General features: G+C 57.9%; 1 protein-coding gene across 1 annotated transcript in view; it reads left to right on the top strand.

Moving 5' to 3' along the window:
- LRP5 (LDL receptor related protein 5) overlaps positions 1-27,272 on the top strand; it is an 88,838-nt gene that overhangs the window by 25,775 nt on the left and 35,791 nt on the right. The window contains exons 5-8 of the mRNA XM_021685276.2: positions 2,794-2,990; positions 4,099-4,230; positions 20,730-21,126; positions 22,543-22,714. Coding sequence (XP_021540951.2) covers positions 2,794-2,990; positions 4,099-4,230; positions 20,730-21,126; positions 22,543-22,714 — 898 coding nt within the window. The remainder of the gene's footprint in view (positions 1-2,793; positions 2,991-4,098; positions 4,231-20,729; positions 21,127-22,542; positions 22,715-27,272) is intronic.

Below are 27,272 nucleotides of genomic sequence, written 5' to 3'. Positions count from 1 at the left end.
GTCACCAAGTACCCATTGTGAGGGCAGGAGCAGGGTTGGTCTTGGGGTTCACTGCATTACCTGGTCTTGCCAGAGGGCCTTCCACCTAGTAGTTGCTCAGCAAAATGAGTTAAATGAGTGAACTGTAAAGTGTTTTTTACTTGTTAGGTAATTGCTTTCAGAGTTTTCTGGTCAGCTTAGCTTGACAGCCCCCTACCTCATTACGCTGTAGATGTAGGAACATCCCTTCAGCACACAGGTGTTTGTTTATTTATTTTTATTTATTGACCAAGACTGCCTGCTAGCTCTGTGCCGGGTCTTGGGGGTCCTCCTGGGAGGACAGAGCCTGTTCCTGCACAGGGGGGCTCCTGAACCAGGCGGGGAGTATGTGGGTGCTGGTACCATGGGATGCAGTCACGTGGCATGGGGAAGACTCGGCTGGATCTCTGCACACACAAGCAGATGACAACTCCAACAGATTTGAGGATGTTAGCAAGTTTGCCACATTTTACCCAGGCCTGCGCATTAGTTACCTATTGCTGTGTAACAAAAGACCCCCCAGACTTGGCCATCTAAATCAGCAAACGGGTTTTTTGGCGGGGAAAAGGTATCAGGAATTAGGACTGGGTTAGCTGGCTTAGCTGAGTGTGCCCTGTGGTTATAGTCAAGCTCCTGGTTGGGGCTACCGTCATCCGCAGGCTTGACGGAGGCTGGAGGATCACTCTGATGGCTGTTGGCAGGAGGCCTCCGTTCCTCCTTGACCTCTGCGGACCATGCCCAGCTGATCTGAAACATTCTATCTCATTGTCTCTGTGAACACAGACTGGCCTGGGGCCTGGATGGAGACTTGGAAAGTGTGGCAGCCTAGGGAGCTGTGGTCCTTGGGGAGCTGAGTGATCCTGGCCATTGTGAAGGGAGTGTTAGAGGCTGGAAAGGCTGCAGGCTGGGGGTGCCTGGTGGAGGGATTGTGACAGGACAGCAAGGATGGTGGTGGCATTTAGGATATGATAATGGTGGTGGTAGTGATAATGGTAATGATGGTGTGGTGGTGATGATGGTGATGACGATGGTGGTGGTGATGGTGTTGGTGGTGATGGTGGTGATGATGGTGATGATGGTGATGATGATGGTGGTGATGGTGATGATGGTGCTGATGGTGCTGATGGTGGTGATGGTGATGATGGTGATGACAGTGATGACGGTGGTGACAGCGATGATGGTGATGATGATGATGTGATGATGGTGATGATGGTGATGACGATGGTGGTGGTGATGGTGGTGATGGTAGTGATGATGGTGTTGGTGGTGATGATGGTGATGACGATGGTGGTGGTGATGGTGGTGATGATGGTGATGGTGGTGATGGTGATGATGGTGATGATGATGGTGGTGGTGATGATGGTGATGGTGGTGATGATGGGGCTGGGGTGGAGGCGGTACGAAGGGTAACAGCTGAGTGGGCTCGGAGTTCTCCTGAGGAGCAGTGTGTATATTTGGGAAGTAGATGGAGGTAGTGGTTGAATAACATTCTAGATGTGCTGCATAGCACGGAATTATTAACTTAACAGAATGGTTAATTCTGTGTTACGTGTGTGTCACCTTATTAAGTTTATTTAAAAAGTGACATCAAGGGGATGCCTGGGTGGCTCAGTTGGTTAAGCGTCTGCCTTCGGCTCAGGTCATGGTCCTGGAGTCCCGGGATCGGGTCCCGTATTGAGCTCCGTGCTCAGCGGGGAGCCTGCTTCTCCTTCTCCCTCTGCCACTCCCCCTGCTTGTGCTCTCTCTCTCTCTGACAAATAAATACATAAAAATCTTAAAAAGTGACATCAAGAAAGCAAAAAGGCAGCGTTGGGTCAGATCAGGGAAGATCAGGGAATGTGGCTTTCAGTTGTTCAGTGACACCTTGTAAGTGTTTCTGTCTCCAAGGTGCAGTGCCAGGGGGCTGGGGATGTGCTGGGTATCAGCACCCTGCAGCCCTCCCCCGCCCCCACCATGGAGCCTAGAGGCAGGGGAGGGTCATTAAACCAGATAATCACACACGCTACCAGGTGTAAAATTCTGAATCATTACCAGCATCCATAATCTCATTAAAAACAAGTTCTCGTTGGGACGCCTGGGTGGCTCAGTCGTTAAGTGTCTGCCTTTGGCTCAGGTCATGATCCCAGGGTCCTGGGATAGAGCCCCTCATCGGGCTCCCTGCTCAGCGGGAAGCCTGCTTCTCCCTCTCCCACTCCCCCTGCTTGTGTTCCCTCTCTCGCTGTCTCTCTCTCTGTCAAATAAATAAATAAATAAATAAATCTTTAAAAAAAAACAAAAGTTCTCGTTTGCTGGGCTTTATAAATACATAGAAGAGAGCTGCTTTTTCTTGCATTGATATCAAATTCAATTTACTCTGATGCTATAAATTATTGGCCTTACAGGAATGAACAGGCACATTTGGTCCAATTTGTATTAAGTTGCTGAAACATCAGGGCAGAGCAGGCGTGCTGGTCACCATCTCATAGTCATCAGCTGTGGCCTCCCCTTGCCATTTTTCTTCCTCCTTTTTTTCCTGTGGGACCCCTTGTCACCAGCCACTTTTCTAGAAGCAGGTTGGGAGGGGAGGCCCGTGTCTCTGTGAGGGATGGCGGGAGGCTGGTTGAGTCTGGGAGGTGCCCTGCACACACTGGGATGGTTCCTGGGATGCCTGCCCCACTGTTGTGATGTGTGTTGTGAATGGGTCCACAGTGGCCTTGGAGGGTTTTCAAAGCTGCGAGCACGCAGGGCTGTGGGCAATCTGCTGATGGCTCCTCGCTCTGCCTCCCACCCCTGCAGGCAGAAGGTGGTGGAGGGCAGCCTCACGCACCCCTTTGCCCTGACGCTCTCTGGGGACACTCTGTACTGGACGGACTGGCAGACCCGCTCCATCCACGCCTGTAACAAGAGGACTGGAGAGAAGAGGAAGGAGATCCTTAGCGCTCTCTATTCGCCCATGGATATTCAAGTGCTCAGCTCAGAGCGGCAGCCTTACTGTAAGTGGGGGGCTGGGTAGGGGGTGGCTGGCATCTTCCCTCAGCCAAAGCCCCCAGTGTGGGGGCACCGACCTCAGAGCAGTGGAGGAGAGGAGGTGCTGGTAGAGGGGAGGGAGATGTATGCAGAGTGCAGGGCTAGGCTGGGGGGCAACTGAGAGAGCTCTCTGCAGAGCTTGGGTAGGGGGCTTTTTCAGGTGGGGCCCCCCACCCCAGCTGTCCTCTCTTCAGAGGTGGCAAAGGGACTCCCAAGGAAGGTTGCTTTGTTTTCAGGGCCAACAGAAGTTATATAGTTATTGATGAACAATCTGCTGTAAGTTGAGGCTCTCAGCCTGGGGTCCCCATAGGGTGGTGGCTGGGGTCCTTGATGGTGAAAAGCTTGAAACACATGGGCTCAGGGCTCCTGTGACAGGTGGGTAGCAGGGTCCTTGGGGACCAGGGTGCTGTAGAAGATGCCAGCTTTGAACTTAACACTGGGGGCCCGATGGGGGCAACCATTGTTGGTGCCAAAGGGAAGGTGGGGCTCTCTGGAATTGTTTTCTGGTGAGAACATCATGGTCCTTAAATGCATCCACGCTTGGGGCAGCCCACACCCGGAAGGCAGCCTTAGGGAGAGGAGAGGCACCACCCCATATATCTTCTCCAGTTGACGGGGGGTGGTTCATACTCTAATTTTGGAGTACTGCACCCCAGCCTGCCCTGGGCAGAGTGAAATGCCGGCAGTGTTCAGTTCAGTTGGTGCTGGTTGTGGGCGGGCTTGGGAGGATGAGAAGGGTTGCTGTCAGCACCAAGAGTGTCCAGCCGTGGCCACCAAGCATTTGTGCAGATCCCGTGGGGGCCAAGCACACCACCGGGATTAGACAGGCCTCTGCTCCAGGATCCCCCAGTCCGTACCGCGCGCGCGGGCAGGTCCTGAGATCCTGGCGGGGAGGGTGGCCTTCACAGAGGAGGTGTCGTCTGAGGGGCCCTGAAGACGGCATCTTGCTGTAGAAGGGTGGGGGGAGGGGCAGGGCAGGGAGGATGCCCCCACCAGGAGCGGTGCGTGGCAGGGGGGCGTGGGGTCGAGGGCCCTGTTCTGGAGCCTTCCCTCAGTCTGCCCCGTCTTCCCCAGTCCACACGCGGTGTGCGGAGGACAATGGCGGCTGCTCCCACCTGTGTCTGCTGTCCCCGAGGGAGCCTTTCTACACGTGCGCCTGCCCCACCGGCGTGCAGCTTCACGACAACGGCAAGACGTGCAAGGCAGGTGAGACGGGGGGGCGCCGGCTGGGGGCCGGCCTGGCGGGGGGTGCGGGGGCGGCCACCCGGTCAGCGCCTCGTCCTGTCCGCAGCGCAGCTTTCACACGCTCTGGGCTCCGCGTCCAGGGCGCTTGGGCAGCCCGGCAGCTGCGACCGGGCTCCGACCTGGGCTCCGCTGCCCAACGGGCACGGTACCGGGCTCGGGGCTCGGGACTCGGGTTCTGGTCCGTCGGGTGAGCTTGCAGGGGGCCGCCGGCATGCCATGCTTGTAGCCGAGATGCTCGCTGTTGCGAACTGCCACGCGAAAACCTCGCGGACTGGAAAAACGACGTCAGTGGGGAAGGACCCCGTGAATCGGGAGGCGCCCCGCGATCCGGTGCCCGACACTGTGGCTTCGTCTCCTGCTTTTCTGCTTTTTCCGTGTTGATACAGAATTTATGATTCGTTTTTATCCTTGCGTCCCGTTTCCATGGGGTCTTCATGCCCTCATAACCCGCCCCATGGAAATTCAGGTTGCAGGCACATGCTCAATGGGAGAAAACTTGGGGCACACGGAGTTCAGTTGCTGTCCCTCCCTGCGTGCGGGTGTTCTTCTTTACGTCAGGTGTTCACCCACCTCTTTGTTCTCCTCCCGAATTCTCCACACTTGCTGCTTTGAGGATTCCTTGTATGATGATATTTTAATGAAGTGTCACCCCCTCGTCCGGGGCACTGTCTGAGGCTCTTCCTTGCCAGGTGTCAGGTACAGAGTGTGCTCTTTCAGAAATGATGCGCATCTAGGATGCGGCCATCTCTGCGGGTGTCCAGGGCCCAGCACGGCTGGCTGGCACTGGAGTGGGCACCAGAGTGGCCGGCGAGGGGCTAGTGAGAGACGTCAGGAAGCAGCCACCCCTGGGCCAGTCGCACTTGGGGGAAGGAAAGGGAGACCAGGGCTTACTTACCTGGGGACCTGGGGGCAGAGGGGAGGGAGTGCTACCGGAACTTGAGCACAGGTTTATTTATTTTTTTTATTTTAAAGATTTTATTTATTTATTAGAGCGAGCGCATGCTCGCGAGAGAGCCCAGGTGGTGGAGAGGGAAAAGCAGGCTGCCCATCGAGCAAGGAGCCCGATGTGGGCTCGTACCCAGGACTTTCCAAGCCGAAGGCAGTCGCCCAACCAACAGAGCCACCCAGGGGCCCCATGAGCACTGGTCCAAAACAAAATGTGCAGGGGCCCCTGGGTGGCTCAGATGGTTAAGCGTCTGCCTTCGGCTCAGGTCATGATCCTGGAGTCCCGGGATCAAGTCCCGCGTCGGGCTCCCTGCTCGGCGGGGAGTCTGCTTCTCCCTCTGACCCTCCCCCCTCTCATGTGCTCTCTCTCTCTCTCGTTCTCTCTCTCTCAAATAAATAAATAAAATCTTTAAAAAAAAAAAAAGGGGGCCCCGAGTTCAGAAGAGCCCTGTGCTTGGTTTAAGGGTCTGTTGTTGCTGACTTGAAATGCTTGATAATTTTTGGATAGGGGGCCCTGCATTTTCATTTTGCAGTGGCCCTGCAAATTATGTAGCCAGTTCTGTTTTGTGTACGAGAGAAACTGAAGGGCATCTGGAGGTCGTCTTCGTATTTTGGTGGGTCTTTTTCTGCTGGTTTTCCATGTGTGTCTGTGCATTTTACTTGACATTATCACAGGAGTGTTTGCAATTGCAGGAGGTGTATTTGCTTCTAAAACATGAGTTTTAGTGCCTAAAAAGTATTTATCCAATGAACCATCTTTCCCCTGTTGGGCATTTCTGTTTTATTTGTGTTTTTGCTATTTCCGAGTCGTGCTGCCTTGAGAGAGCCAGCTTGGGGCCTGGCCCCAGGTTAGAGGGATCTGAAGCTGGTGTCTCTCGCTGCCGTGGATTGGTGATCCCTGGCCGAGCTGTGGTGCTGGATGGGGAGGTGAGGTTGGCTCTGGGAGGAGCACAGGCATGGCTGAATGCCGGCGTGGTTGCCCCTCTGCCCACTTGGGGTGTCTGGAGCCAGGGTGCATGTGGACATTTGGGGAAGGAGTGAGAGTGGACACACCCCCCCACGGTGGATCATGCAATAGTGCTGGCCCTTTTGGGGAACTTGTGCAGGCCGCTTTTGTGAAAGGGCCCTGTGAGGCAGGAGCCCCATGCATCAGGGTTCCGGACTGGGGTGTGGGGCCTCCTAGAATCCCAGAGTCGTGGCTCAGTGCCCTGCACAGCTGGAGAAGCCTGGAGTTCCACCAAGGACTTGCCCAGCCTACCCCGGGGTGCAAACGGCTGGTGGTCATCCGGGGTGGACGGCATTTGGGGTCTTGTTGCTCTACGCCTCTCTTCCTCCCTTGTGAGCTGGGGCGGTCACAGGCCACCCCCTGCCCGGGGAGGCTGGGGAAGGACACGGCGTACTGATAGGACTCAGAAGCACTGTGCAGGGCACCCGGTGCGTAGTCAGTGCAGAGTGTGTGGTAACCACAGCCAGCGTTCACACCGTTGGCGTCTGTCTTCACGTCGGGCCAGAGGGAGTAGGCCAGGTCCTCAGGAGGCCTAAGTTTGCCTCCATCATCCAAGGGTCCTCCCACCCCCCGGGGAGGGCTGATTTCTTCGGCAGGCGGAGGAACAGGGACTTTCTGGTTCCCTGCATTCTAATAGCTGGAGCCTCTGCGCTCCGGGCACCCTTGTCTGTGGTCGAGCCTCTGGAGGGCATTCTGTTCTTTCTGCAGACATCCACGGGATGGGGGTGGGGGGCAGGGGGCAGAGTAGAGGAGGTGCCGTGGGGTAAGAGGGCTTCCTGGAGGCGGCTGCACAGGGGGGCGGGGGCTGGAAGCTGTGGTGAAGAGCTGTGGGGTGGGCCTGGGGGATTAGCAGCATGGCCTGTCCTGTGGGAAGCTGTCTGGCAGGGAGCTGATCCGCAGCTCCTGGCCTTCTTCAGGAAGGACGGCCGGCTTGCAGAGTCCCCTGGGACCCAGTGGTGCAGGGCCACCTTCCCTGGTCTTGTGAGAGCTGTTTCCGTCTCCCAGCTGTAAAGGGCACATTCACAAATAACTCAGTTGGAGAATGCCAAGTGTGAGGAAGAAAATCATTTTTGTTGTCTTTCGGCGCCGCCGGCTCTGGTGGGTGGGGGACTCCATCTGCACAGAGCAGCTCAGGGGACTCAGGCTGAGGCTGCGTCCTGCTTTTGCTCCAGATCCCCTGTAGGGTATGTCACAGGAGAGGGAAGCTCCCAGAAGACACAGAAGGGATGGGCTGGGGCTCTTGCTCTGCTCGAGAGTGTGACCGTTGGGTTTTGTGTTTTTGTAAGAGTGGTTCCCACTCCACGTGCTTCCTACTCATTGGCTGGTTCTGGGGGCTGCATGGGGCTTCTGAGGCTTCCTTCCCTGGAACCACTCGAAGCTGGGGTGGGAAGGGACAGAGTTTCCTCGAAGTTTTGGTTTGAGTTGAGAAGAAATCCAGGAGCTTCTCACAACATTGCAAGGGTTTGCCACCAAGGTGGCTTTCTGGAAATTTGGGGTGGAAATGTGGGGGCTATCTGTCTGTCCGTATTTCTTAATCCAGAGGGATCGGGGCACGAGTGAGGAATGGATTCTGTCTTTGAGGGGCTTTCCTTCTGTTTGGGCAACGGACACAGCGAGTCAGAGACGGGGCCGTGAGCGGGGGCCGAGGGCTTGGGACTTCACAGCCTGCGACAACTCCACTGGCCGACTGCGTTTTAGGGTGCAGATCTCCTGCCCTCCAGGTTTTATTCCTGACCTCAGAATATCACGTTAAAGGAAAATATTTGATGAAGATGCCGTGGGTGTTTTCCTTTCCTCGAGTGGCCTTCTGGGCTACCCTGCGTCCACCGGTGGGTATGGTTTTGCCTGCTGGCGGGTGTAAATTACACGCCGAGTGTGGATTTTGACCGCTGACGTTGTCAGGCGGTTGTGCTCGCGGCCTGGAGATAGTAGCTGGCAACGCGAGGGTAAAACGGAGAAAGCAGACACTGAGTCCTGCTCGTTGCCCCTGCCCAGAGTGGAGCTCGGAGGTCCCAGCGTGCGGGAACCCGGTGCAGGGCCCCTCGCTGGCCGGAACTGAGCAGCCCGCGTGGACGCCGCCGGCGCTCGGGAGAGGCTTGCTGGCGGCTGGCGGGAGGATGGGATGCATGGCCGGCACAGGAGGATCTCCTCCGGGCCATGGAATCGGTGAGGTCCCGTGCCCCCAGGGGTGAATACTGAGGCCGCACACTGAGGGTCAGGAGGTCCTGGTCTAGAGGAAAGGCCTCTGGGAAGGAGAAACTGAGCGTCCCAACTTCCACTCTTCTGAAAGGGGAGGCGTCAGAGGCGACATTCCCAGTATCGAGCGTGGCTTTGGTCTGTAGTTGAGAGTCTGCCAGAGACTTTGGGGTGGTAAGGAAATTCAGTGTCAGGGAGACCCAGAATTTAGAGCAATTTCCCATCATGTGATGGCTTTGTGTGTCAGCTTCTCGTTCTGTGATACCGGCACTCGTGTCCCGGCTGTGTGATCTTGGGAAAATAACTCAGCCTCTCTGTGTTTTCAGTCACTTCACCTGTAAAAAGAGATGATAATAGTACCTGATTCTTGGGAGGAAGGCCTGGCTGCCCAACAAGTAGGAGAGTGCTTAAATTTGAACTTGAACTTGGAGCCAGGCGGGCAGTCTGATGCCAGAAGAGCAATTCTTCCCTGAACGTTTGCAATCAGAAGTAGATGATGAAGCTGGGTGGTGGTGAGAGGAGGCTTGAGGGGGCGTGGGGTGGGTGGGGGAGCCCTCCTCGACACTGCCGGTGGGAAACGGGCGGAAGAGTGAGGTGTGTGTCCTGAGTGCACTGGGCACGTGGCTTGCTTTCCAGGGATGAAGGCCAGCATGGGGCTGGGCAGGATTGGGGTCCGAGGCAGGGGTCTGGATGTGTCAGAATTACTCAGGCCCTGACGTCACACATCCAGGTCGCCCAGCCCTAGCAAATCAGAGTCTCTAGGACAAGGGACAGGCGTGGGAGGCAGAGGGCTGAGTCTGCACTTGACATGCGCCCAAGGCAGGCTGATGTGTTGCAGTGGGGGAACCCTCCGCACTGCTGGAAACATCTCAGGACCCGAAGCCACGGCCTCAGGCATGACTTGCGGATTCCTGGGGCTTTCACTCTGAGCGTCTGACCATTTATGCTGTGGAGTTGAATCGGAAGAAATTTTCACGATATGCATGAGTCTTATTTTTCTCTGCTTTTGAGCAAATGAAAGCCAGCCCTGTGCAGGGAGTTGGTGCCTTCCCCCAAGGAAGGGGCTTAGGTGGCAGTGGTGCTCAGACCCCCGTGAATGGGGCTGTGACAGCCCAGGGCCTGCAGACTGCCCCCTGGAAGCAGAGGATGACACGGGGCGGGGTGCGGCCTTCTCACCTGTGAAAGGGGGAGAGCAGGATGACTCCGCTCTGTGCAGCTGGGGGGTCAGATGAGAGGCTGCTTCCCACAGTGCCTGTGTGGGGGCCGCACAAACAGGACAGGAGACTCGGACTCCCTCGCCTTGGATCAACAGTGTCTTGTGTCCCGTGTGTGGGCGGGGTGCAGTGTCTCAGGTCCCCCAGTCCCTCCCGACGTGGCCCCGGTCAGGGTCCTGTAGGCTCTGAGACTGGGAAGGATGTCAGAGCGGGTGGCCCCCTCCTGTGCCGCAGCTCGGCGGGGGGCCGGCGAGGGGGCTTGGTGAGACCCGGGGGGCCTGAGTGACTCCTGTCTCGCGATGCCTGGGCCAGGCTGTGATCCCACGCACCGGGCGTCCGCCAGCGCCAGCCTCCCCCGCCCCTCCCCGGCAGCCTGGCCCGCGGAGGCGCCCAGCTGGCTTTGGTTTTCCCCATGTTTTTCCAATTATGTGGGATGGGCTAAAAACAGCAGTAGCGGGGCCTTATTTGGGAGCTCCCACCACCATCCGAGGAAGCCTGGTGCTCCCCTCCAGCTCTTGCGGTGGCTCCTTGTGGAACACGCCCCTGTTGTGACATTCGTCCCCGTGTATTCCTCAGCACCGGGGGCTTCTGGGCAGCGTGTGTCCCTGCTCGGGGCCCGAACGACCCGGGCAGGTGGCTCGCTGAGGCTGTGTCCGGGGCAGTGGGGGCCAGGCTGCCACCCCGTTTTGTGCCCTCCGCCGTGGTGGGGCAGGCGGCTCGGGCTTCATGGTTTACGGGTCCACCTGCTGCACCTCGCCAAGAAGTAGTGTGAACAGATGTTGGCGGGGACAGGAAACAAAAGGACGAGGGGATATGGTGGGCCGAGGTGGCGGGGGGCGGGGGGCGGGGGCGGACAGAGGCGTCACTGTCGGGTGTGACGGCCAGACTGACAACTGGGGCGATGTCTCGAAGCCCCTCACGTCCATCCGTCTCTCTGGGCGGATTAGCCGAGGCTCAGGGCCGAGGAATAAGGGGCGCGTTTGTTTCCGGTCTGACTGTCTTGTCACTTATCGGGGAAGTAGGTCAAAGGGAAAAGAAAGGAGGCCCTTGTGGCCGAGGCCTATGCCGCCCAGGCCGTGACTGGCGTTGACTCTGCTACCAGAAGGCAGCTGCTGTTCTCAGCCATGGACCGTGAATTTGTAATAGCAAGAAAATCAGATTGCACAGTCCCAGGAAATGGTGTCACCAGTCCAAGCACTGACTTTTTTTGGGGGGGGGGGGGGGGGAATGAAGGTATAACTTGGAGACAGTAAAACGCACAGAGTCTGAGCGTCCGCTGTGATTAGCTTTGACAGCTGGATACATATGCCTCGCCATCACCCCCGTCCAGATACAGAACACTTCCAGCACCCGGAAAATTCCCGGGTGCCCCCTGCAGCCCCCCTCCCCACCCCACGGGGCAGCCCTGTCCTGACTTCCAACACCATGGGTTAGTTTTGCCTGTTCTAGAGCGTCCCAGAAACGGAACCACACAGCATGTGCTCTTTTGTGTCTGAGCCTGAAGACTAACTTCTAAATCTAAAAGAAGAGAAGAGGGGAGTGTGCCATATTCTTAGAATGAGAAAACTGTCATCCTGGGGCCGGGCGATGAGACCAGGCGGCACCTCTGGGGTGGCCCGGGTCCGCCAGCGGAGAGCGACGCTGCCGTCACTCCCCGCGCTGGCCCCGTCCCCCACCCCCAGCCTGTCTAGTGTCCCCCTTGCTGGTGGCGTGCGAGTCCAGCTCCAGCCCGGCCCCAGAGCTCAGGCGACTTCCTTCGTCTGTGGAGTCAGGTTCTGGGCTTGAGGTCCGGGACCTGGTGAGGCCCCCAGGCTGCTGGAGAAAGGCCTCACCTGCCCCAGCCCTGCCCTCTGCGTGCCCCTCGTGCCGGCTTGTCTTTAGGGATGGCTGCAGGTCCTCTGTCTTGTTTCCGGGGACTGTGCCCCGGTGCGTCTATCCTCCCCAATTCCCAGGGTGCTGGGGTGAGCTGATTGCCCATGTGTGCTGGGCTGACGCCAGGGCCTCTGACTTGTCCTCAGACCGAGGCCAGGAGGCTCTTTTTCACCCTTGGCCTCCTATTCCAACTAAAATGGATGGTTTGCTCCTTTCCCACCCACCTTTCTGCCTTTGCCTGTGCTGTGCCCATTGCCTGGAGCACCCTTCCCTGTGGCTTCTCGCCTCACGTTCCCGCAGGCCTCCATTCAGACGGCCCCAGCCCCTCTGGGAGATGTGTTATGATGTGCTCCCACGTCCACTGCACGGGAGGGATCCTGGCTTCCCGCGGGACCAGCATCAGGCCCAGGAAGAATGCTGGGAAAGTTGATTAGGTGCCTTCAAGAGTCTTTGCCCTGGCAAGCGCTGAGGTTTTTTGGTCATCCTGGGGCCTGACTGCACCCTTGTCCCCTCCCTGCCACCCCTGGTTAGGGGGAGAATCAGGGCATTTGAGTTTGGCCTTAGCCCTGCACTATGTGGTTGTGACCTGATGAAATGCAGGATCTTCGTGTCTCATTGACCTGGGAGTGAGTATCAAACAAGCTAACGTTTCCTAAAGCGCCTTATGAACTGTAAGGTGCTGGGACGCCTGGCTGGCTCTGTCGGTTAAACGCCTGACTCTTGACCTCAGTTCAGGTCTTGATCTCAGGGTTGTGAGCTCAAGCCCCACGTTGGGTCCCATGCTGGGCGTGGAGCCTACTTTAAAAAAACAAAACAAAAAAGCCTGTAAGGTGCAGTGCACTTGAGTTAGGTTGAACCACATGGCCCCTCCCCACCAACCTCCTTCCTTGGTTCTGGCCTCAATGCCAGGGTGAGGTGGCCAGTAGTAGTAATAATCCTGCCCTGGGCTGCCCGGCAGGCACGCTTCTGAGCGCTGTATCACTGGGGCCTCGTGGGAGCTGGTCAGAGGGGCTGGGGCCAGCCTGCTTCGGAGGTTTGGGCAGTCAGAGCTTGCTCAAGGCCCCAGAGGAAGGGATAGAGGTGGGATTTGGACCCAAGCAGCCTGCCCTGTGTTGCCGGGGCCCCGGGGAGCTTTTACGTGCCGTGGCGTTGGGGGGGAGGGTGGCGTGGCCACCACCACCTCCAGGAGCCACAGGACAGGATGTTATTGGGAGGAAGGATTGCTGCTGTATATGGAACACCTGCAGTATGCCTGGGCTTGGGAAGGCACTCTGTGCTTTTTTTGTGTTTTTGTTTTTTTAAAGATTTTATTTATTTATTTGAGAGAGAGCGTGAGAGAGCAAGCATGAGCAAGGGTGAGGGGGAGAATGAGACTCCCCGCTGAGCGGGGAGCCCAATGCGGGGCTCGATCCCAGGACCCTGGGATCATGACCTGAGCTGAGGCAGATGCTTGCTTAACCGACTGAGCCACCCCGGTGCCCTCTGTGTGTGTGTGTGTGTGTTTAAAGATTTTATTTATTTATTTGACAGACACAGAGAGAGAGAGGGAACACAAGCAGGGGGAGTGGGAGAGGGGGAAGCAGGCTCCTGCTGAGCAGAGAGCCGGATGTTGGGCTCGATCCCAGGACCCTGGGATCATGACCTGAGCTGAAGGCAGACGCTTAACGACTGAACCACTCAGGCGCCCCTGTGTGGTTTTTTTTTAAAGAGCTGAGCCACGTGCCCAGAGAGGTGGGACCGGGCCTTTTCCATCATGTGAGTCCCCTACTGTATTATATCGTCCAACCCCATGTTCCTGTGTTTCAGGCAACCGGGTCGCCCACCTTTTAATTGGTCCAACCAACTGCGCTTTGTTCACAAGTCTCTCTCTCTCTCAAGACCCTCTGGCCTGAGTCGTGAGCCTCCAGGCCATGTCTCTGCTGCTCGTTCAAAGAGAACGTGGCCTGAGGCAGGTCCCCGGGGCATGCTCGGTGCCACCGGGAGGGGGACATGTGCTGGGGCCATGGCCTTGGGCTCAGAGGCTCACTGACTTTGTCACGGGACCACCCAGCGTTGCTGGGGAGCCTCAGCCCCTCCTGCCTCTTACCTGTGAGGAGACAGAGGTCAAGGTGCTCACCCCCGGCCACTCAGTGAGGAAATGTGGCTGGGGGCCGCGGTTGGGTGTGGCCTTTGGGCTGTACGGCCTGTGCGGTGAGCAGCCCCTGAGGGGCAGGGGGCAGGGCAGGTGGCAGAGGACCACGTGAGGGGCTGACTCCTGGCGATAGGAGAGCAAGGGAATCGCGAGGCAGGCGCCAGCCTTGCTGCCCTGGCCGCCCCAGGCCTCAAGGCAGAGGAGTGACTCCCCCATTTTACTGCTGTGCAGACGGAGGCCCGGACCCCGGGGCCAAGGTGACAGCCTCCCACACGCTTGTATAAGGGCCCGGGGTGGGTCGTGCAGACAGACAGCTGCTCAGGCCTCAGGTTTCCAGTGGAGCCAGTGCCTGGCCCGGCCACTTCCGCGGTGGTCACTGGGCACGGTCTCCTGGGCCAGCGCGCCGGGCTGTGGTCTCAGCGCCTGTCCAACAGCTTACCCCAGGGGGCCGTGGAGAAACTTAATCAATTGCTAAAAAACAAAAGTAAGTTGGCTGCCTACCAGCTGTGAAGCTGTTTATGGCCTTAGAGATGGTAGTGTGGAGGGCGGCCTGCGCTGGGACCCAGCTCTGACCACACGAAGCCAGGGGTGGGGGCGGCGAGGGGGTTGGGCCGAAGGGAGGCCGGAGGCTCCGCTTGATGAAAAGAAGCCGTACAAGGAGCCGCCCTGGGGGCGTGGTGTGAGCCTCTGGGTGGGGATCCATCCTTTCTTGGAGATGCCTTTGGTTCAGTGGGGACAGTTGTGATGTCCACTCTGCCTGCTGGGAAGGCCAGGCCCTGATGCTGGGTGACGGGGTTGGGGGGGGCGCAGGGCTTGGGGGCGCTGCCTCTTTCATCTGTGTTGATTTGGTCAGTCCACATCCTGGGACGTTTGGTTTTGCTCGTTGTGAAAAATCCTTTCCCGTGTTGGGGTGCAGAGGGGATTAACCATAAGGATCTTCCAGGTCTCCACGCTGGACCACCTGGCAGGGGGCTCTCCTCCTCCTGGGCTGTCTGGAGGCTGTGGATCCTTCTGCCCCATCCCTCCTCCTGTGGTTCTTCCCTCCCACTCGGCTCAGAACCTGGAGGCCAAATAGGTCAACCCCGCGTGGCCGCTCTGTTCCCACTGGTGAGACAAGTGAGAAAGCCTGGTCCCCGGAACCTAGGCCCTCCCCCCCACTGCCGGAACCACAAGGCCTCTCCGCATAAGCCGGGGCAAAGTCTTGATGTTTTCTTGTTGAAAAGTAACATTTGTGATCACCCTCGAAAGGAACACATCTCCCAAAATAACAGAAAATAAAAGCCACCTGTAACGTTGCCTCTCAGAGAGGACCGCTGCTAACCTTTGGCTGTTTCTTGCTCCTCTGTCCTCTCTGCTTGCGTTCAGCTCTGGGTTTGCACGATGTCTTCATAGCGCGGCTCCGTCGCGCCCTGACCTCCTCCACTGCTCGGCGGGCATTTCCTCCCCCAGCCCTGCTCCAGAGCCCCGTGCTTTCGCGGGCCCTTCGTTTATTTGATGTTCTCGTGTTGTGGGATATTGACGTTGCCTGCAGGCCCTGTCCTGCGGGTTTGGGTTTTGCAGTGATCGCGAGGCCACGGTGATCCTGGGCAGCCAGGAACCCGCGTGCATGTCTAGCGGCTGCTTCGGGCTGGGCTCGCCGAGGGGAAATTGCCGGGTCAGAGGGTCCGAGAGCCACACTGCCGTCCAGGAAGCGCGTGCTGGGCACTGTCCTCTGGGAGGTGGGGGCCTGCTGCAGCCACGCTGAGCGGCCAGCACTTTCCACCTCCAGCACCTTCCTCACGTTACTCAGCTCTCCTGTTTGTTGCTGGGGTCTGGGTGGTTTCCTTCTTGACTTCGATGCCGTCCAGTGAACTTAAAAAACGAACAGACTTTATCTTGTACGGCAGTTCTAGGTTTACAGGAAAATCGAGCAGAGGGTCCTGAGAGTTCTTGGGTATCCGCCCTCCCTCCTGACTTGGTTTCTGCTGTGACTAGGATGGGCCGTCTCATGTTGTGAAAGGCACACATGTGCGTGTCAGCCGAGGGGCCACAAACCTCGCTCGGCCCCTGGGCCACGAGGCTCGAGGCCTGTTTCTGTGGCCTTGCTGCTCAGAATGGTTGGGATGTTTTTGCATGGTTGAAAAGAGACTCACAAGAAGAATGTTTTGTGACGTGGGAAAAGGAGAGGAAATGCGAATTTCGGTGTCCCTGCGTGACGTCTGGCTCGCATCCCCCTGCTTCTGCGCCATCTGCTGCAGCTTTCACACTGGGACGCCGAGCTGGCCGCCAGTGACAGCCGGGGTCGTGGCCCGCAGCGCCTGGCGTGCTGACGGCTGGTCCTTTACAGAAGACGTGTGCAGACCCCCGCTGGAGACCAGAAGGAAGACCGAGAATGGTCCCAAGATAGCCGCTGTGGACGTTTGCGTGTGTTTCCTGCCAGGAAAGGAAGCTTTGGTTCATCTGTGGGAGCAGATTTTGTTCCAGGGAGGCTTTTGTTTGTCTTGTGGCTGGGCTCCTGCTGCATTCACAGCATGCTGTTTGCACGAGGCTTCCTTGTAGGCGGCGGTGGGCTCAGCGCTGTCCCAGCGTCCAGAGTGCGTGGTGTCCGTGGGCCAGCTCCATTCCCGTCCATCCTGGTGGCAGTGATGGCCTGGCGCGCTCTGGAGCCCCCCACCCTTTGGACCTGCTTCTTCTCCCACGGAACGTCTCCTCTCACCTCTGCTCCCCACCTCTTGTGGGTTGCATCGTGTTCCCCAAAAAGACACGTTGAGTCCCCGGAGTGTGAATGTGACCTAACTCGGAAACAGGGTGTTTGCAAGGTGTAACCAAGTTAAGATGAGGTCAGACTGGAGTAGGGTGGGCCCTGAATCCAATGACTAGTGACCTTTATAAGAGAGAGATTGAGACACAGATGCAGGGGAGGAGGCTGTATGAAGACAGAGGCAGAGGTTGGAGTGGTGAAACCACAAGCCAAGGAATATCCAGGGATTGCTGGTAACCACCAGAAGCTGTGGGAGGCAAGGACGTCTCCCCCAGAGCCTTCAGAGGGAGCTTGGGCCTGCCAGCCCCTGGCGTTTTTCCTTCTGGCCTCCAGAACCGTGAAGGAGTCCGTTTCCGCTGTTATGAGCCTCCCCGTTTGTGCTGATGTGTTACGGCAGCCTTTTCCTGCATCTGGCCGGGTCCGTGTGACCCACAGGACGGCACCCTGGGATGGAAGGCAGCTTGGTCCGGAGGGATGTTGGCAGGGAGGGATGGTGTTGAACTTGACATGCCCGTGACATTGGGCCATCCCTCAGGTCGGCTTTTTTGTTTGGAGAACGCCGGCTGCCAGGAAGGCTGTGCCCTGGCCTGTGGTCGGTGCCCTGGCCTGTGGTCGGTGCCCTGCACTTGGCCCCGGACAGGGGCGCTGCCCTTCTTTCCTGCGCGTGTGCGTGCAGCGAGGAAGGGGGAGGTCAGGAGTCCGTCCGAAGGAGGCTCCGGGGACAGCTGCCCAGCCAGCAAGGGGAAGGTTTCACTTTCCTTGGCAGCACTGTGGGGCAGGCTATTTGTTTAAACAACCCCAAAGAAAACCATTTGGCCAAACTGTTAGTTTCTAAACAATTTACTTCCCTAGTGTTTAAACAAACTCCTACCCAGGATCTGTGTCTGGTCCCAGGGAGGGGGGTGGCCTCTCCTCCTCCTGGCCCCGGCACAGTGCCCTACACCCACCCAGGTGGCCGGAGGCCAGGGCTGCCGCTCAGACATTGCTGCTGACAGCCTTGGAGGTCACCTGTGAGTAGCGGCCTCTGGGAGCGAGCAGCTGGGGGTTCTGTCTCCGCAGCTGCCCCCCCCCCCCGCCACCCCCGCCACCGGCCGGGTCCTGGACAGAGTGCTCCACCCCCTCTGTGCTTCAGGCAACAGGCTGGGCTGTGACTCTCGCCCGCATGTCCCTGTATTTTAGCAAAGCTCAAATAAAAACTTCAAAGGCTCTGCAGCCCAAGGGGTGTCAGACACTCCCCCTTGGACTCCATTATCACCTACAGATTTATCCTGGCGTTTAATTACTGCCTCAGCCACAGAGACTTAATTCTAAGGGATGCTGATGATGGGGTTCCCTGGCGGTGGGCTGTGCTGGAGGCTTTGTATTGACCTGGTTAATGGAAGGCTGGGGCCGGGCCCACTTCGCCCCTGATGGCTCTGTGCCCCTTGGGGACACTCTGCTGGTATCTGGTACATGGTCACAGCCACATGATTCTGAGGTTCTTGGAGCAGGAGGCCAGACTCCCCAGTCTCAGCTGGCCCACTTAGCAGGCCCACCTGTAACCCCAGCTCTCCTTCCTAGTACCCATTCACTGATGGTCTTCCTCCCTAAAGGGCTCTGCCCTGTGACCCCAGGAGCACCGGGGGTGGGGGATCCTGTGTCTGTTTTGCCCACCCCCACCCCCACCCCCAGTTCCTGGCCCAGGGCCTGGTCTAAAGTAGCTGCCTGCAGAGATAACTGGTGGGGTGACCAATCCAGCTGGGCAGCCCGTCAACATTGGGCTTCCTGTGTGTACCATCTTCCGAGATCCAAGTGTTTGTGGGACCTTGTTTTTCCACTTGCTCCTGTGTGCCCTGGATCGGGGAGCTTAACCTCTCTGTGCGTCAGGTTCCTCATCAGTAAAATGGGGCATAATCATACCTCTGGGATTGGTGTGAGGATCACACTATTTTAGGTGATTGTGTCTCGAGGACCATAGCAACAGGGATGGGTGAAACAGGCTCTAAATATGTTCTGTGGGCACCTGGGTCGCTCAGTCGGTTAGGCGTCCGACTCTTGATTTTGGCTCAGGTCATGATCTCAGAGTCGTGGGATTGAGCCCCGAGTCAGGCTCCGCGCTCAGCAGTGACTCTGCTTGGAATTCTCATTCCCTCTCCCACTGCCCCTCCTCCCGCTCACGCTCTCTCTCCCTCTCTCAAATAAATAAATAAAAAGCTTGGGAAAAAATGCGTTTTGGGACAGAGCGTTGGTTTCCCTGGGGACCAGTGTTTTCTCTTAGGAGGAGGTGCTGATTGAAGTCAAGTGGGGTTTGACACACACCTTTCCGCCTTGCACAGTGAGCAGCCCCGGCCTCCGCTTGGGAGCCTGGCAGCCTCTTTGGACAGTTCTGTAGATGCCCTCTTAGACAGGGCTCTTCCCGGCCGTGCCCTGGGGGGCTTCCCACATCCCTCCATGGTGGCAGATGAAGCCAGAGCCCTTCATGGAGTCTGGTTTATGGTTCCCTTGATGTCAGAGCTAGACAGAAATTCAGACATCATCAGGTTGGGCTGATTCTTCACTATAAATGGGAAGACCAAAGCCCAGAGAGGGTTAGGGACCTGTCCAAAGTCACACAGGGAATCTGCCCTGTGTTCTCCCTGCTTGTCTTAGGATGTCGGCACCTGCTCTGGGTGTGGCTCTGGGGTCTGCAGAGAGCCAAGGCGGCATGTGCCGGAATCCCAATGAACCATTAAGTGTGCAGCACGGGGGTGTGTGTGTGTGTGTGGGTGTGTGGGTGTGTGTGTGTGTGTGTGTGGGTGTGTGTGTGGGTGTGTGTGTGGGTGTGTGTTCAGCCCATCCACTGGGGTAAGGGTGGCAGGAAAGCTTCCTAGAGGAGGAGGTGTGTGACCTGGGCCTTGAAGGACAGGTCAGATGTCAACAGAACATTTTGGGAATGGAACCCAGAGGAAGACAATTTGTTAAAATTCAGAATTCCCCTCCCCTCCTTCCAACACACCAAATCAGGACCAAATCTGAATTTGGGTGTCGGAGGTTTCCAAAGTAGTCAGGCACTTGGGGTACCTTGTGAGCGCTGCCTGCCTCGGTTTCCCGGCCCTGGGCTCATAAAGCCATCGCTGGCATGTGTGCGCCCTCTAGGGGAGGAATTGGATTATGAGCTCTGGGCCTTGGAGCAGGACAGTGAGGATCCGGGTCCCCACCCTTACTCGAAATGCCGGGCAGGGGACCCCAGGTGGACTCTGCAAGGCACTGGGCTCTGAGGGCTCTGCCATGGTGGCAAGAAGTTGGCACCGGGTGCAGGAGAGAGTCTGCTGTTTGAGAGCTGTAGCTTGACCAGGCAGCTGGCTGCAGAGGCTGGGCCTGGGGGCCTGAGTTTGATGGATGTGCCCAGCTGGCTCCGTCCCTGTCCCTGTCCTGCGTTGCTGCATAACTTGAGATGAGTCCTTCCCCATTCTGGGCCTTTCCAGTCAGACCAGGCAATTGGCCCCAAAGTTCCAGAAGCAGTCTCTGGACCTAATCTTGGTTCTGTGGGTCCTTGAGACCAGAAGGGGCCAGAATGAATGAGTGGACAAGGACCCAACTCTGGGGGAGGGATCACATCCTGGCCCCCGCAGCCTCGAGGCATCCAGGCCAGGGTTGGGGAGCACATGAGGCTCCATGTGCTATTTGCCTGGAAGTTCTGACAAATCGCAGCAGGGAGGGTCCAGGACAGAGTCAAAGTATTAATACTGCTGGGGTGGCAGAGGAAGACTGGGACACTTGCCCCCTAGGTGCTCACCCTTGTCAGTAAGATAGCCAGGTGGGAAGGAGTCAGACCGTGTGATGATGTGTGCGGCTAGGTGACATGAAGCTGCCTTGGGGGGTGAGCGGGGCAGAGGTAGGGCCACAGGGAAGAAGTGGCATCTGAGCTGAGCCATGAAGGGTGAGCAAGTAGAAGTGGGGTCCAGTGGGGTTTTGAGAAGTATGTCTTTGACAATGGCAGTCTGGAGCCCAGTGCCTATGTGGGACTTGCATTTGGAACTGGTTTGTGGCCGGGAGAGGGGCTTTCAGGGGGCAAGGGGGACTGAGTGTGAAGCAGCTCTTCCACAGTGGTGGAAGTCAGGTGGCTCTGTGGCTTTCAGCTGGTTGCTTGACCTCTCTGTGCCTATGTGATCTCATCTATAAGATGATGATCCAACTAGTGCTGGCCTCAAAGAGCCCTCACCAGGGTGAGCCAGTGACTGCGTAGGAGGGTCTCGGCCAGTGTTACCTAAAGTCACCGGTTGTCTCGAGGAAGCTCTGACCCCGGGGGCTGGCTGAGCGCCTCCCTGCCATGCCCAGCACAGGCCGGGTCTGCTGTCCTGCTGCAGGCCTCTGACCCCACCGCGTGTACATCCACAGGGGCCGAGGAGGTGCTGCTGCTGGCCCGGCGGACGGACCTGCGGAGGATCTCGCTGGACACGCCGGACTTCACCGACATCGTGCTGCAAGTTGACAACATCCGTCACGCCATCGCCATCGACTACGACCCGCTGGAGGGCTACGTCTACTGGACGGACGACGAGGTGCGGGCCATCCGCAGGGCGTACCTGGACGGGTCAGGGGCACAGACGCTGGTCAACACCGAGATCAATGACCCCGACGGCATTGCGGTCGACTGGGTGGCCCGTAACCTCTATTGGACGGACACGGGCACCGACCGCATCGAGGTGACCCGTCTCAATGGTACCTCCCGCAAGATCCTAGTGTCCGAGGACCTGGACGAGCCCCGGGCCATCGTGCTGCACCCTGTGATGGGGTAAGGTTGGGGGTGGACGGACCTCCCACCTGGCGGGGGCTGCAAGCCAGACCACCCGGAGGTGAGAGAGACTAGTGGTTCTGGAACTTTCTCCAGCATCAGAATCCCCCAGAGGAGGGCTTGTTAAAACACGGGTGGCTGGGCCCTCTTCCCAGAGTTTCGATTCAGGAGGTCTCGGGTGGGGTCTGAGAACCTGAATTTCTCACAAGCTTCCTGGTGATGCTGCTGCTGGTCCAGGGACCAGACTTTGAGAAGCTCTGACACAGGCTGTCACGTACACGTATACAGGGCCTGGAGAGCTCGGATGAGTCATTTCTTTCCATGGGCCTCACCCTTCTCACCTGCAAAATGGAATGGTCCACCAGGGTGATTTCTAGACTGATCACGGTACGTACTTACTACGTACAGGCCGGGCCTCTTCTAAACGTTACACATGGTGAATCTTTGCCTCCTCCTCTCTCCTCGGGAGGTGGGTGCAGTTGTACAGTAGAGGAAGCTGAAGCCCAGAGAGGTTAAGGGACTTGCCTAAGGTCACACAGCCAGGAGATTGGGATTGGACCCAGCAGTGTGGCTCCAACTTTCCATTTTAGGATTCTGTGAAAACAGCTTGTCAGTCGACGCAGGAGCCTTTCTGAGAACCTCCGCAGCTCAGGGGAGGGTAGGAGCGCCCTCCCTGGGGGCTCACGACCAACAACAGGAAACTGGGAGGAGGAAGGAGGAACAGTTGGAGCTCTTGGCAGGTGGAGCCGGGGCTGCAGGGGAAGCCTCCGGCCCTCCGTGCAGGATGTGGGCGGTGTCCTGGAGACAGCCTGGATGGGGAGCTGGGAGGGCAGGAGGGAGACCTGGGAGCTGTGCCTCGTGGGGACCAGCAGAGCTGTGGCAACAGTGACTGTGGTCACTGCAGGGGCTGCCATCCACGGCGCACCCCTGGGGTGTGAGGTGCTTGTCTCATTTCCCCGCGGCTGAGGCTCGGAACCTGCGGTGACCCGTTCGTGGTGCCTGCTGGGAGAGCTGGGCCTCTTGGCCTGTCTGCCCGTGGAGCCTGCGCTTTGCACACGGGAGCCCTTCGGCTGCTTGGAGAAGGTTCCCCTCGACCTCGGCCTCCTCCCTGGCGCTCGGCCCCTCCAGCCCACGGGCCTCTCAGCGGGGCGTCTGCTGTCTGCCCACCTGCAGGATGGGAGGGGAGGCCCACCAGCCCCCTTCGAGTCCCAGGACCCCATGTCATGAAGCCCGCACTGTGGGCACCCCCATTTCCCGTGGAGCCCCTGGTCCTGCGTGGGGGGCTTGGTGCTCACCTGTGCAGTGAGCTGGCAATGCCTGAGCACCTCCCGCCGGATGGGGAGGGCGTGGTCCTCAGCCCTGGGGGTGCAGCAGGGACGAGACAGACAGCGTCAAGGACATGTGCTTCTTCTCCAGCCTCATGTACTGGACAGACTGGGGGGAAAACCCCAAAATCGAGTGCGCCAACCTGGATGGGCAGGAGCGGCACATCCTGGTGAACACGTCCCTCGGTTGGCCCAACGGCTTGGCCCTGGACCTGCAGGAGGGAAAGCTGTACTGGGGAGACGCCAAGACGGACAAAATTGAGGTGAGTCATCCCCACCGGTGGGCGTTGGTTCCTGGAGCTGTTTAATATAGGTTGTGCTGCCTGCCACAGCCCGGCAGGCCTGGAGCCCTGAGTTTTAGGCAGAAGCCAGGCCTGGTCGCCCTGGAGCCCATCACGTGTACCAGGCAGGCATCGGACGGTTGCCTATGCTCTGTTTTTTTTTTTTTTTTAAAGATTTTATTTATTTTTTTTAGAGAGAGAACACATGTGCGGTGCATGTGCGAGCAGGGTGGTGGCAGGAGAGTCAGAGGGAGAGGGAGAGAGAGAATCCCAAGCAGGCTCCACACTGAGCACAGAGCCCGACCTGGGGCTCGATCTCACGACGCTGAGATCATGACCTGAGCCAAAATCAAGTCGGACGCTTAACCGACTGAGCCACCCAGGCGCCCTTGTGCTATGCTATTTGGACAAATAGGATCCTTGAAAAAATAGTTTATTATGATACATTTCTGGGCCCTTAAGGAGATGTGTGGCCGAGTAAATGCCGTCATAGGATATATCGTGGTTGTGTAAGATGCTGTCATGGGGAAGCTGGGCGAAGGGCACACGGGAGCTCCTTGAGTGACTTCTTGTGTGTCTTAAACTATTTCAAAATACAAAATCTTTGTTTTTAAATTTATTTGAGAGAGAGGGGAAGAGAGAGCATGCGCAGGGGTGGGGGATGGGGCGGAGGGAGGGGGAGGGGAGAGAGAGAATCCCAAGCAGACTCCCTGCTGAGCACAGAGGCTGATGCGGGGCTTGATCTCATGACCCTGAGATCATGACCTGAGCCCAAATCAAGAGTCGGCCTCTTAATCGACCGAGCCACCCAGGCGTCCCTCAGAATACAAAATCTTAATGAGAAATCACATGCTAAAGGGAGTTTCTCTGGAGCCTCTGAGCCTGAAGCCAAGACCCTTGTTTCCAGCGGGGTCTGCTGAGGAGGCTTCATCTCCATGGACCCTGCCCACCCCTGGGAACGGGCTGGGGAGCTGGGGATGCGTGTGTCTAGCTGACACTGCCGGACACGGAACGGGCATGGCTCCGTGTACTCCCACGGCAGGGTGCTGGGGTCGTCTACTGTGGTAAAACACACATGATCACAATGGCCATTTTTACAATGAAAGTGTGCCTTTCAGCGGCCCCTCATACTCTCACAGTGCTGAACTACAGCAACCATCACCACTACCTAGTTCCAGAATGTTTGCATCACCCAGGACCCCCTGCCCATCAAGCAGCCAGTCCCGGTCTCCCCTCCCAGCTCCCGGCACCTGCGGAGCTCCTGTCTGTCCCTGTGGGGTTGGCTGTTCCGGGACATTCCACGTGAGTGCAGTCATGTGGTACGTGGCCTTTCATGCCTGGCTGCTTCGCTCAGCATGATGTTTTCGGGATTCATCCACACGGTGGCACCTGTCTGTGTTTCATTTTTATGGCAGAGTAACATTGGTCGTATGGATGGACCACACATCATCCACCCATCTGTTGATGGACATTCCCCCTTTCGGCTGCTGAGCAACTCTGTGAAGGGCACCGTGTGCAAGTTTTTGTTTGGGCGCCTGTTGTCCATTCTCTTGGGTACATACCAAGGAGCGGAATTGCTGGGTCGTGTAGGAATTTTATGTGTGATTTACTGAGGAACCGTCAGACTGGTCCACGGCCTGCGCCATTCCGCACGCTCTCGCAAGAGCGTACGTGTGTTCTGCTCTCAGCACAGCCTCAGCCACTGTAACGTTCTGTGTCCTTTATCATGATTGTAGCCATCCTGGTGGGTGCGCTGTGGTGTCTCCTGGGTTTGATTTGCATTTTCCTGATGATGGGTGATGTTGAGCACCTTTCGTGTGTTTGTCCCACAAGAGTATTTGGAGGTATGTGGCATGGTCCCCATGTGTGGATGAGAAACTGAGGCCCAGGGGGACGGTACCTTGCTCAAGGTCATGTGGCAAGTGGGTGGTTTTTTGGTTTTCCACCTTTAGAATCAATTCACAGACAAAGCCCTAAGACAGTGTCAGGCTTCCCGACAGAATCTAAACGTCATCCTCTGTGGTTACCGCTAAGTAGAAGGGACAGAAGTTAGGAGGCGGGAGGCTGGGGAGAGGTAGGAGCACAGTTTTAAGGGTAACCAATGGAGGGACTGAAGACAGTCTGTCATGGTAGCGTGAGGGTGAGGGAGGGCCCGGAGTAAGGGAACGCGCACCCCAAACCAGGAGTGTGCACTGCAAGCGTGTAACCTGCTTGGAGCTAATCACCAGAAAGTGCGAAGAGAGAGGCTACAGAATTAGAAGGATTTGGGAATCTTTGATCAAGCAGACTTGGGAAATGTAGGCACGTAGGTGTTCTCCAACTTCATGATCGAGGGTCCCTTTCTTTCTCCGCCATGGCTCTGGTGGCACACACTTTGGGAATGCCGACCCCATCAGAGACTGTCGCAGCCGCCTCCCACACATCGGGGGCTGACTCTGGCTGTGGGTTTTGTGCCGGACGCCCCCTCCGCCCCTGCTCCGGGGTGGGGGCTGCTGACGTGCATAGGTGTGGAGACCATCCTCCGTGTAAACTCAGCATGTCTCCTCCCCCTGGTGGGAGACGCCCCAGGCGAGTCACAGGTGCCTTCGAGTCGTGCTGGCGTCTCGGGCTCTCGCATTCTTTTCAGTGGGGAATACCCCAGACACAGGGGTGAACATCTTGGAGGTGGCCCGAGTGTGCTAGGGGCCTTGCCTCCACGTTCCTGCTGTGGCCTCTTGACCCTCGCTCGGGGGTCCCGGGTTTGCTGCCGAGCACCTGGTGAGTGCCGGCTATGTTCCAGGTGCCCGGGGCCACCTTGGTACGTCTGCCCAACAGCTGTTCCTCTGGTACGCCCCTCAGGACCAAGCTTTGGATTGGGCCACCAGCTTAGTGCAGAAGCCCCTGCTGGAGGTCACAGAGGATTCTGAGGGCTTCTGGGGGAACTGCTGAGGGCCAGGGGCTGTGTTTACTTTCCGGTTTCCAGGTGGGAGGGATGGTCAGGGGAGGTATAAACCAGGCTAGGGAAGCAACAGGACATGCTTCTAGCGGTGGTAATGTTTCCCAGAAATTATGCCCAGTGACAATGGAACGGCCAGGCCAGATGCTAAGGAGCCTGAGCGCTGGCCTCGGGCCTGCCTCACGCAGTTGCCTTTGATGGGGAGAACGGATTCCGTGCGGCCTGGTTGTGCGCATGGCCTGGCTCTGAATGCAGAGGGAAGGCGCTGGAAGAAAGGAACTTTAGACGGTGATAAACTGGCTGCCCCTTTGAAGAGGTAATCGGGCTCCTGTGTTCCGCCCACCAGGCCCCCGGGAGGGACTTTATAGGGCAGCTGCGGCTAATCCCTTGATGAACTGGGAGGAGAACAAAGGTCTGGAAAGGCTGGACTGATAAAACAGGGATTCATCTGGATGGCATTAGCGACACATAGATGCGACTTACGGACCAGGCTGAGTCGCGGGCGAGTCTGGGCTGCCCTGCAGGTGGGCCTCCTGCTGGCCTTGTCTGTGACAGCTGTCCTGGACATCAGGCTCGGACCAGCCCCTGGGGCAGCCCCTCAGCTGGCCAGCTAGCTGCTGTCGTGACAGCTGGGGGTCGCGGGGTGCCTCGCGGTGGGGGTGGGCTCAGGCTGGTCCTTCCAGGCTCACTCTGGGAGGCGCCCCCGACTGCCCCAACACCCGCAGGCTAGAGCCCCGTGGGATGGGTGGGGGCTGAAGTCCGTGGACACAGCCCCCAGTTCCCCTGTGTGTCCCCATAGCTGCCTCTGCTGCATTTTCTACCCTCCTGGGCAAGGAATTGCCTGGGATGCCTCCTTACCTGTCTTCCTGGGTCTAGAGCCCTTGGGTTGGAGGCTCCTGCCCCATCAGTACCCTTAGTTCTTGTATCCAGCCCTTCCCATGACCCCAGCTGCGCCCTCAGGACCAGGCCTCCAGCGTTCCTACGGCCCACCATTTGCTTGTGCATTTTTCTCCCTCCCTCTCCCTCCCTGCCCTGCTGGGCTCCCCACCCTGAGAGCACCTCCCCTCCTCCTCTGACCTGCTGCGGGTCTTAGGTCTCATGTCACAAGGGTCAGCCGGATTCATAAAAGCAACTAGGACTCCCTTCTCCCTCAGCTCTCTCTAACCAGTGGCCGCCGGGGCCCTGCACTTCTCTCTCTGCTCTGGGCAGACGCCAGGCCCTTTCTGCCTCTGTCCCTGCTGCTTGGCAGACACCAGGCTCGTGACAGCCCAGCATGGGCACCCCCCGCCCCGAGGCAGCTCCTTCTATTCCGAGTACCCTCCAAGCCCACGTGCCCAGCTGCCCCCGGCTCCCCCCTCGGAAGCCCAGAGTTACCTCCTGCCACATGCCATGGTCTCATGCATGCGGACGACTCGCCTTTTGCAAAGTGCTGACATCCCCTTTCCCAGCTGAGGCCGCCTCTCCCGCTGGAAGCCGCAACCCCTTTGAAACCGGTCGGGTGCTCATGCTCTGGCTCAGCCGCCGGGTCATCGGCGTCATTATCGTCCCCACCTCACTTGTTTGTGCGTGGGCCTTGTCTCCCCAAGCAGACGGGAGGTCTCTCGG

This window comes from Neomonachus schauinslandi, chromosome 11, assembly GCF_002201575.2.
Source record: "Neomonachus schauinslandi chromosome 11, ASM220157v2, whole genome shotgun sequence".
NCBI classification, from domain to species: Eukaryota; Metazoa; Chordata; class Mammalia; order Carnivora; family Phocidae; genus Neomonachus; species Neomonachus schauinslandi.
This window is presented reverse-complemented; position numbering and strand designations above follow the sequence as displayed.